Genomic DNA, 11132 nt, shown 5'->3' with positions numbered 1-11132 from the left:
TTATAATTTAGTATTGTGGAAGATAGATATAATATATTATATTATATTATATTATAATTTAGTATTGTGGAAGATAGGATCGCAACTAATGACAGCACTATGAGCCTCCCTAAAGACCACCATCACAAGAAGAATGCACAAGTTGTATGAAAAGGAGAGGACTACAAAAGCGACGGCGTTACAACGTGCACCAACTGTTGCTCTCACTTGAGACTACAGGACATCGCTGGGTAACCATAGTAACCTCGGAGTTACAGTGCAGTATATTGATGGACAGTGGGAGCTGTATTCACATGCTCTGTAATGAACACAGACATCTTGCTTCACAGCACACTGAGCACAGATAGTGCAAGAATTATTCTAACTGCTGATGGGAATGTCATCAGCTCTGCAGGTATTTGCTCATAAACTAAAGTCTTATTAAAATGTCAACCTGATGATGGCGCTATAGGGAAACTCAGAGGATCAATAAAATTATTCATTCATCATCCTGAGGGGAATGGGATATATTTCAGTCTGAAGTTCTGCCCTACCTCGGCCATGTTGATGACTCCCACTGCGAGGGTCTTGTAGCCCAGGATGGTTCGGTTCTTGTACCTCTTCCTCCTCTGGAGCATCACATGCAGACGGTTCACATCCCGCTTCAGGAAGTGAGGATACTGAAAGACAGAGAAATGCAATTTTAATGCGTTCAATCCTCGCTAATGATAAATGAAGTAACCAGGAGGATTCATCCTCTGAGGAGCAGGAATATGAAACAGATGAAGAGTCTGATCATTTGTGTGTGAAAGAAAAGTTTAAAAGTGCGACCTGCAGAGAGAAGGTGAGCTCCAGGTCTGTTTCCATCAGGCCGTCCGGAGGAAGAAGATACTCATTGGATCTTAAAGTTCGCTTTGAGCCCTGAGAGAGTGCAGAAAGACAGTGATAATCATCCTTTAATGATGTGTCTTCTGTTAGTACACACTGTAGTACACACTGTAGTACACACTGTAGTACACACTGTACACACTGTAGTACACACTGTAGTACACACTGTAGTACACACTGTACACACTGTAGTACACACACTGTAGTACACACACTGTAGTACACACTGTAGTACACACTGTACACACTGTAGTACACACTGTAGTACACACTGTAGTACACACTGTAGTACACACTGTACACACTGTAGTACACACTGTAGTGCACACTGTAGTACACACTGTAACACTGTAGTACACACTGTACACACTGTAGTCACACACTGTAGTACACACTGTACACACACTGTAGTACACACTGTAGTACACACTGTACACACTGTAGTACACACACACACTGTAGTACACACTGTACACACTGTAGTAACTAGTACACACTGTACACACTGTAGTACATACACACACTGTAGTACACACTGTACACACTGTAGTACACACACTGTAGTACACACTGTAGTACACACACTGTAGTACACACACTGTAGTACACACTGTACACACTGTAGTACACACACTGTAGTACACACTGTAGTACACACACTGTAGTACACACTGTACACACTGTAGTACACACACTGTAGTACACACACTGTAGTACACACTGTACACACTGTAGTACACACTGTACACACTGTAGTAACTGTAGTACACACACTGTAGTACACACTGTACACACTGTAGTACACACTGTACACACTGTAGTACACACACTGTAGTACACACTGTACACACTGTAGTACACACTGTAGTACACACTGTAGTACACACTGTACACACTGTAGTACACACTGTACACACTGTAGTACACACTGTAGTACACACTGTACACACTGTAGTACACACACTGTAGTAACTGTACACACTGTAGTACACACTGTAGTACACACTGTAGTACACACACTGTAGTAGTACACACTGTAGTACACACTACAATGTAGTACACACTGTACACACTGTACACACTGTAGTACACACACTTAGTACACACTGTAGTATACACACTTACACACTGTAGTACACACTGTACACACTGTAGTACACACACTGTAGTACACACTGTAGTACACACACTGTAGTACACACTGTACACACTGTAGTACACACACTGTAGTACACACTGTACACACTGTAGTACACACACTGTAGTACACACTGTAGTACACACACTGTAGTACACACTGTACACACTGTAGTACACACACTGTAGTACACACTTGTACACACTGTAACACACACTGTAGTACACACACTGTAGTACACTGTAGTACACACACTGTAGTACACACACTGTAGTACACACACTGTAGTACACACTGTACACACTGTAGTACACACACTGTAGTGTACACACTGTACACACACTGTAGTACACACACACTGTAGTACACACTGTAGTACACACTGTAGTACACACTGTAGTACACACACTGTAGTACACACTGTACACACACTGTACACACTGTACACACTGTAGACACACACTGTAGTACACACTGTAGTACACACTGTAGTGTACACACACTGTAGTACACACTTACACACTGTAGTACACACACTGTAGTACACACACTGTAGTACACACTGTAGTACACACTGTAGTACACACACTGTAGTACACACTGTAGTACACACTGTAGTACATGTAGTACACACTGTAGTACACACACTGTACACACTGTACTGTAGTACACACACTGTAGTACACACACTGTAGTACACACTGTAGTACACACACTGTAGTACACACACTGTAGTACACACACTGTAGTACACACTGTACACACTGTAGTACACACTGTAGTACACACACTGTAGTACACACACTGTAGTACACACTGTACACACTGACGGAGCGTTAGCACCGATACAATATTAATCAACAATGAAGCTGCTTCTACTTTCTATCTCCTGTGTGTTCTTGTGTTTCATGTGAGCGGGACATTAAACCGTCTCACTGAAAACATCCCAATCCAAACTGACTACAACAATGGAGGATGTGAACAGGAAGTATAACGTTGTCATGGATACAGTGAGTTAGCTTTGTGGTTTTTAAGCCTATTAACTCAATTTAGCACCATTAACACTCTGCTGTTAGTGGATGTACAGACAGCATCAGTGGATCACAGCTGATGTTCTCACTTGAATCTTAACAGCGATGACGACGGAGCTGAGCTCTCTGTCCAGCTCCTTCAAAACCATCAGCCTCTTCAGAGTCAGGCTGCACAACCTGGAGACCAAACATCAGAGACAATCCTGTGACATTCATTCATTCATTACATACATAAAAACAAACCCAGCTGCAGTTCCAACAGACCTTTTCTTATCGGTCTAATATTAAAGATCCAGTGTGTAACACTGTTAGAACAGTAATATAATATTCATAGAGTTCCTACAGACACCACCTTCAACAGAGTACTTGACACACGTCACCAGCGGTACGTTTTAGCCTTCATTTATCCCCCTTCCTGACAAGCTAGCAGTTAGTGAAGGTGAAGTTAGTGGAGTTATTTCAGAGAAGGTGGAGGACATCCAAGCCCAGATAATATTCTCTCCATAAAATACACACTTTTATGATCCACTGACTGCAGTTATGTGTTTGTACATTTATAATATTGGCATCCCCAGATGAGGCTAAACTAAAATTACTGAAGTGTTCAATGTTCATATGTTGAGATCTGAAGACTGATATCAGCGTCCTGAAGGAAACCTCTTTCAGTTCCACGTCCACAGACAGAGGGGAGGGTGGATCAGGTAGAGACTGCTGACCTGGTCCTCCTGGGATCTTGTTACTGGAGAATCATGCCGGGACTCGTCCTCGGCACCGAAGCTTCCTGTCAACACCAGCTGAGACGAGCTAATACGTGCTAATGCCGGCTCACCTGCATCGTGACTCCGACCTATAACGCTCTGTAGCACGCACAGAAAGAGACGACCTCTCACTTCAACAACCAACCGACTTTATTCTGGAAATATTTCTGAAATGTATCTTTACTGTAAAATGATGACTTTTCTTACTTGTTATTATGAATGTTATTTTTATTAGATTAAAAACATTCAGTGTTTATTCTTAAAATCTCATTTTACACGTTCCTGTAGGGTTGTGTATCGACCCAGTTTCCCAATACAGAGATTACAATTCAATAAACATTGAAATATACTGTAAAAACAACATATATTGTGAACTGTCATAGTGTAAAGATAGAAATATAAAGTGACATCACAATACAAATATCTGAAGATTCAGTGAATCTTTTTCTGTCATAATTTTGTTGTTTAAATGAAACCATATATTTGTTCAATAGGAGCCACAGACAGGAAGTCAGACACGGTGTTGGTTCGAGTTGACAGTAAATGTGGAATAACACCAGACTTAGCAGAACTTTGCTCGGGTAAAGAAAAGAAAAGTAGTGGTCCTATAATGGATCCATGAGGAACACCAACACCAACACCTAAACCTGAATATCTTTGGTTATATTTTATCATTATTGTTTAGTAAATAGAAAATATTAATAATGTGCAACAAATGTTGACTCTCTTTCCCATGAATGAATCCCTCTGCGGTAATCTTTGCTGTGAAGACCAACAGGTTGCTGTTTCCTGAGTTTCCTGTTTAAGAGGATTAACTCTGATTGGTCGTTAACCCCTACATGGTCACACTGCTGCTAATCCACCCGCAAACACACAAGTTAAGAGATCAGAGAGGAAACTAATCTTCAGCGGCATCATTATTCTTCCATGTGTTTCTTGTTTTTTGATTGGCTGCTGTAATGTGATGTAATCAGTGATGTCTCTCTGACCCTGTGTGATCTGTCTCTGATCTATAGTCCATTATGATGCTGCTGATCCAGGGTCAAGGGGTCAGCTCCGAGCATTCTGGGAAATGTAGTTCCTCTATACAAACTCATCAACCTTGAGTTTGAAGAATAAACAGAGAGCTGTCAGATGTGAGGGGAAGCAGAGCAGCTTCTGTCTTTATTTCTGTTCCATGATAAAAGCGTGTTTATTAATCTTTTCAATGCATTTCAGTTGAATGTGTCAGAAAGCAGGAAAAACCAAGAGAACAACAGGTTGGACCCAAATGCAGAGTACTAGCGTTCCCCTCGGAAGGTCTGTATACATAGAGACAGCAGCGATGGTTGAAGATTGAATCCAAACAGCAACATAGCCTACTCTATAACAACGACACAAGCTGGTCCGGCTGCATCAACAACATGAGACTACCAGTTTACCTGCTGTTCGCTATGTGCTGAGCTCACAGCTGTGGATGCTCTGGGATCTGGTGATGGATTATTTGCATCTTCCCGGATTATTCTCCCAAATTCTGTAACTATGCTGCTTTCTGACACCGGCGGCTTTACATCAACCCACATGGCTTCATCGATCTTTCCTGACTGTTCTATTGAGACCCTGCACAAGTACGAGCTTCTCAGTTGGGCAGAAATACGGCAGTTTCAGTCCATCTCCCGCAGGCGCGACCATGGAGTCGGCACTACCCGCCCGACAAGATCAGCAGGCTTTTGGATTACTCTACTCTTGTTCCTATCAGGTAACATCCATCCCAACCCAGGCCCAGAGCTGATTGAGCTTTTGAACCCTGGCGATTTAAAAAATAGCAGTGGCTTGCGTTTTATTCATGTCAACGTGCGCAGCCTGATTAATAAAATCGACTCTATTCGTCTGTGGGCTAAACTGACAGAAAGTGACATAATCGTCTTGTCAGAGACATGGCTCAAACCATCAATCACAAACAATATGATTCACATCGATGGGTATAATCTCTTTAGGACGGATCGTGTGAGTAAAGGAGGGGGAGTAGCCATATATGCCAAGGCGTCGTTGGACTGTTGTTCCGTCGAAACAATAACAAAGCCAAAGTTCCTTGAACTATGTGCCATCAAATTAAATCTCCCCAATGGCGCTTCTCTGACTGTGGTAGGATGCTACCGTCCACCTTCAGCTAAATCTGGAGCAACTGCCCTGCTGTCTGACTTTTTGCATAAACTGCCCAACGAGTATATTGTCCTAGGAGACCTGAACTGGGACTGGCTATCGACTTCATCAGCGTTAAAAGATCTATGTGATACGCTACATCTGACGCAACTAGTACAGTCACCTACACGCCTCAATCCAAAACGAATGGACAAGTCTACATTAATTGACGTCATTCTGACTAATACTCCACATAAGTACTCGGCTGCTGGAGTTTTCTGTAATGATGTCAGTGATCACTGTATGGTTGCCTGTGTTAGAAATTGCAAGTTGATTAAAACCAAGCCACGGTTTATTTTTAAATGAAATTACAAACGTTTTAATGAACAACCTTTCCTTCATGAAATCTATCAGTGTTTAAACTTAGTTTGTGTTATAGATGATGTTGAGCTGGCCTGGTCTTATTTTAAAAAGACCTTTTTAGCTATAGTTGACAAACATGCCCCTATTAGAAGAAATAGAGTGAAGGGCAGAGATAATCCTTGGTTTCATGACTCTATTGCAATTGCTATTAGAGAATGGAATGAAGCATGGATCAAAGAAAAAAGAAATAATAATGATAAATGTTGGTTAAATTATAGGGTATTAAGAAACAAATGCACACGACTAATTAAAAGTGCAAAAGTGAACATTATCTGAATTTAATAAATGAAAACCTTAATGACCCCAAAAAATTTTGGAAAGCAATTAAATCTTCTTCAGGTGACATGCCACCCCCCACTATCCCTGAAGTTATAATAACAAGCCAGGGTGAAGTAAGGGGTAAACAAAATATAGTAGACACTTTCAACAAGCACTTTATTAATGCAGGAATAGCTACTCAGTCAACACTCCCAGCCAACCCCACGGATAGTGTAAACTCCGTCACAGACTCGTCTAATGCAAGTTTGAGTATAGTATAGTATAGTATTTCCTTAAAACTGCTGCAAACTTGATTGCTGGTCCTATCTCCTCCATTTTCAATCTTAGTCTATACAGTGGTTCTATCCCCAAGTCATGGAAATCTGCATTTGTTCTCCCACTATAAAAAAGTGGAGACCCATTGGCCTTAGACAATTACCGGCCAATCTCCAGACTATCTGTCTTGGCTAAACTGTTTGAATATCTTATAAATGAGGAACTAAAACATTTTTTAGCTGACAGCTGTATTTTAAGTTTTACTCTTTCTGGTTTCCGACAAGGACACAGTACTATTACGGCTGTAACCTCTGTTGTAAATGATATTGTTAATGCTTTAGATAACAAAAAGTCTTGTGCTGCTCTATTCATTGACTTATCTAAAGCATTTGACAGCGTTGACCATCATCTTCTTCTGCAAAGACTGCAAAGCATAGGTTTTAGTAGCACTGTGCTAAATTGGTTTTCTAATTACCTGAGTGATAGAACTCAGTGTGTGGCATTATATAACTGTACCTCATCCTTGCTAGAAGTAAAAATGGGTGTCCCCCAAGGATCAGTCTTGGGTCCTATTTTATTTTCTATTTATATAAATAATTTAGGTATGAATCTGAATCAAACAAAGGCTCATTTTTATGCAGATGATACTATTTTGTACACCTCTGCTAAGTCATTGAAAGAAGCATTTCATCATTTACAGTCTGCCTTTAGTCAGATACAAAAATCTCGGGTAGGATTAAAATTGGTATTAAATGCTAAAAAAACAAAACAATGGTTTTTACACATTCACATTCTCCCATAGATTTCACTTTTTCGACACAAACTGGTACTCCAATAGAGATAGTAACTTCTTACAAATACCTAGGTGTTTGGTTGGATGAGAAATTGTCTTTTGGGGTCCATATTGAGAGCCTTTTAAAAAAACTCAGACCCAAGTTAGGTTTTTACTTTAGATTAAAGAAGTGCTTTCCGTATACAGCAAGGAAAAGGTTGGTGCAGAGCACATTCTTATCAGTGTTGGATTATGGTGACCTAATTTATATGCACTCTTCTTCATCTTTATTAAAAAAACTAGATGTTTTATACCACTCAGCCTTGCGTTTCATTACAGGTGCAGCAGCCAGGACTCACCACTGCATTCTGTATGAAACTGTACAATGGTCCTCCCTCTCCCTCAGAAGGAAATTCCATTTATTGATTTTCATTGCTAAAGCTCTAATGGGTAAATTACCCCTCTACATTCCAAATTTGCTTTCTTACCATAATAGTGTACCATAATACAGTGTTTACAATACTATTAGTTATTCCATCAACAAGAACAGAACTTGGTAAAACAGCTTTCTCATCATATGCACCAAATGTCTGGAATTAATTTCAAAACACCCTAAATCTAGAATCACTTCCACCACTCAATACTTTTAAAAACCTTTTAAAGTATTCTCTGACAGAACAGTGTAATTGTTTTTAATTAGGTGCCCTTTAAGTTGTATGTCTGTGTTAGGTTGCGTTAAGTGTAATGTCTTGTTTGTGTTCTAGTACGTATAGTGTATGTACAGAGATTTGTGGTGTAGTATGTAACCTTTGTCCTGTCTTTTCTATATTTTTTTGAAACTTTTTGCCGCCAGTCTTGGCCAGGACTCCCTGGGAGAAGAGTTACTGTAACTCAATGGGACTTTTCCTGGTTAAATAAAGGTTAAATAAAATAAATAAAATAATAAAAAAGACGAGTCAGTGTATTTTTTAAAGGAAAAAACGCTTTTACACATTTAATTTTCTATAAATTCTTCACAACAGTTTCTGGTTGTTATTTAAAACAGCGAGCTAAAAAAGAAAGCGAACATGAAACAGTAAAGCAGATAAGTATTGTGTTTCTTCCACTGGAAGGGAACCTTTGGGGTCACCAGTGAGTTTTGCAGCGACCGCAGTTTTTCATGCACGCTAGAAAGGTGAGGGTGAGGCGAGGTAGTTGCAATCTGGACCTAGATGCCACTTAAGCCTACACACTGGACCTGTAACCAGGAGTTCATGTTGACGGGTTAGTTGTGTTGATGTTGCTTTAAATGCTTAATAAATGATGTTACTATGTTAATGTGCTCAAATATCTTGTTTCCTCCGCAGATCAAATATATTCAGTTTACTGCGTCAGACGACGGAAGAAACCAGAAAGATTCAGCTGACAATTTTTCTTTAAAAAATGACTCAAAATGATTAGATAATAATTAATTAATTATCAGTTTCTTGCCATGCGGTTTACATCGGGCTCCTGAAGCCACCAGAGACAGCTGAATGCATACATCGGGCCCCTGAAGCCACCAGAGACAGCAGACTACATTACAGTTTATGATTACAAGTTTTTTCAAATCATTTTTTTCTTTAAATCAGTAACACTTTGTGCTCCAGATTTTTGTGTTGATTTCAGGTGAAATTTGTCAGAATCTTGATCATGTTGGATATTTGATGTTGGCCGAATTAAACAATGGAAACTTTAAATATGTAAAATATCGTTAATGTTACTCCTTCAGTCGGTGACACTCACTGCAGCACATAAAGACATTAAATTGCAAGAGTTGTGAATGGAGTCTGGTATTACGCTGCAAACAGAACATCCACTGAAGCTACTGCACATTTCAGTATTTCAAATATTGTCTAATGGTTTAATTTGAATAACTAATAATAATAATTACTATGTTCTGTTCTGAATGGAATAAAATTAAGCTCTAAAAGCTCTAATATTCAAACATTGGTTTATTTAGGTGAACTGTTCCTTAATCCTGCGAATTAAAGGAACATTTTGGCCTCAGATTTTAACGGAGATAAATGTAAGTTTATAATAAAATGTGTGTTTTTAAATCATGAAGCTTTTTCATAAATGTTTAAGATGTCACACATTCCAAACTCCATTTGAAAAACTGACATTTTTTAAATGATCTCATTGAAAATAACTGTTAGTGTCACAAAATAGGAGCCCCTGATCAACATTCTGCATAGGCCCCCAAAACGTTAGAAACGGCCCTGAAAATAGTTGATAACTAATGAATTAATCGTTGCAGTTCTAATTAACAGTATATCAAGTAATAATATTAATATTAATAATAATAATAATAATAAGATTTATTATTTCCATGGAGCTCACTGAACGCAGCGGGGGCTCCTTCCTCCTCTCACCGCGTCCAGGCGCTCCTCTCCGGCCGAACACTAATCCTCTTACCTGGGGACGCAGCTCGGAGAGGAGCGGTCGATCTCCCAGGTCGCAAACAGGTTCATCGGCACCGGGACGCGGCCGTCAGCCTCTCCCGCAGCACCGGACCCGGCGGCTGGGTCCGGGTCCGGCGGGAAAGCACTCCCCCGGACTCCTCTCTCCGCTGCCGCCGCCATCGTCGCCTCTCCGGCTCGGAAGGTCGCTGTGACGCCGGGCTGCTGATCCTCCAGTCCGGCTGGGAGAGAGAGAGCGGGGCGGGGCTGAGGGAGGGATGGATGGATGAGGAGGAACCCCGGAGAGCTTCACTGATCCAGTACCAGTGCACAGATGGAAACACTAATATTTGATTTCACTTGACAATCCAGTATGTGAATTATGACCTCAGTCTGGTTCCTTCCCCATCTGCATGAGTTTATTACTAAATTCTTTATGTGTTCACATGTTTTTATTCTCTATAGAGATACTGTATGTATTTATAATCTCTTTATATACAGATAAAGAGCTGTGTTTGTTACTAAAACATTACAAATAATATAAACCAAATGATTGACAGACAGAAATTATTGGATTACAGATTTGTTTATATATTTATTCTTGAATATATTCTTATTGAAAGACATATGCAGATGCAACATTAGTCATTCAAATTTTATTTTGAACCAACAACAAGTAGAAAGTTCAGCAGAATAAAACCTTTTTCCACAAGTGAACCTGAGTAAGAAACAGTAAAGGTCTGTCTAAAAGTATATATACTGTATATATATATGTATGTATATATAGTAGGTATATGGACCCTAAGGGAAAGGCACTAGATCCCCTGGCCTTCTTATTTGGTGTAAATTAAAGTGTAAATGAATCTGCAACTATTTTAATGATTGATGATTCATTTTAGCCCCTCAAAACTTGCCGTTTCCAGTTTCTCAAATGTGAGAATGATCTGCTCCTTCTTACACATCTACACATTTTCAGACACTTTGTGGATGTAATCATAATCAGCAGTTGCTTATTTTATATATATTTATATTTATTTCTGGCTGTCTGTCACCTTCTGAGCATCCTGT

At 39.8% G+C, this 11132-nt stretch overlaps 1 protein-coding gene across 3 annotated transcripts in view; it reads right to left on the bottom strand.

Moving 5' to 3' along the window:
- LOC127353132 (phosphofurin acidic cluster sorting protein 1-like) overlaps positions 1-10319 on the bottom strand; it is a 24290-nt gene extending 13971 nt beyond the window's left edge. For 2 of the 3 annotated variants that reach the window (XM_051382157.1, XM_051382159.1), the window contains exons 1-4: positions 10081-10319; positions 3126-3213; positions 811-900; positions 534-659 (exon numbers count right to left, since the gene is read on the bottom strand). In XM_051382157.1, the coding sequence (XP_051238117.1) occupies positions 534-659; positions 811-900; positions 3126-3213; positions 10081-10247 (471 nt within the window). In that variant the 5' untranslated portion in view covers positions 10248-10319. The remainder of the gene's footprint in view (positions 1-533; positions 660-810; positions 901-3125; positions 3214-10080) is intronic. The other variant, XM_051382158.1, reaches the window with a different exon arrangement.
- Between the last annotated feature and the right edge of the window lie 813 nt (positions 10320-11132).

Source organism: Dicentrarchus labrax, unplaced genomic scaffold (genome assembly GCF_905237075.1).
Source record: "Dicentrarchus labrax unplaced genomic scaffold, dlabrax2021, whole genome shotgun sequence".
NCBI lineage: Eukaryota > Metazoa > Chordata > Actinopteri > Moronidae > Dicentrarchus > Dicentrarchus labrax.
Note: the sequence above shows the minus strand (reverse complement) of the source record. Positions and strands in the feature narration are given on the sequence as shown.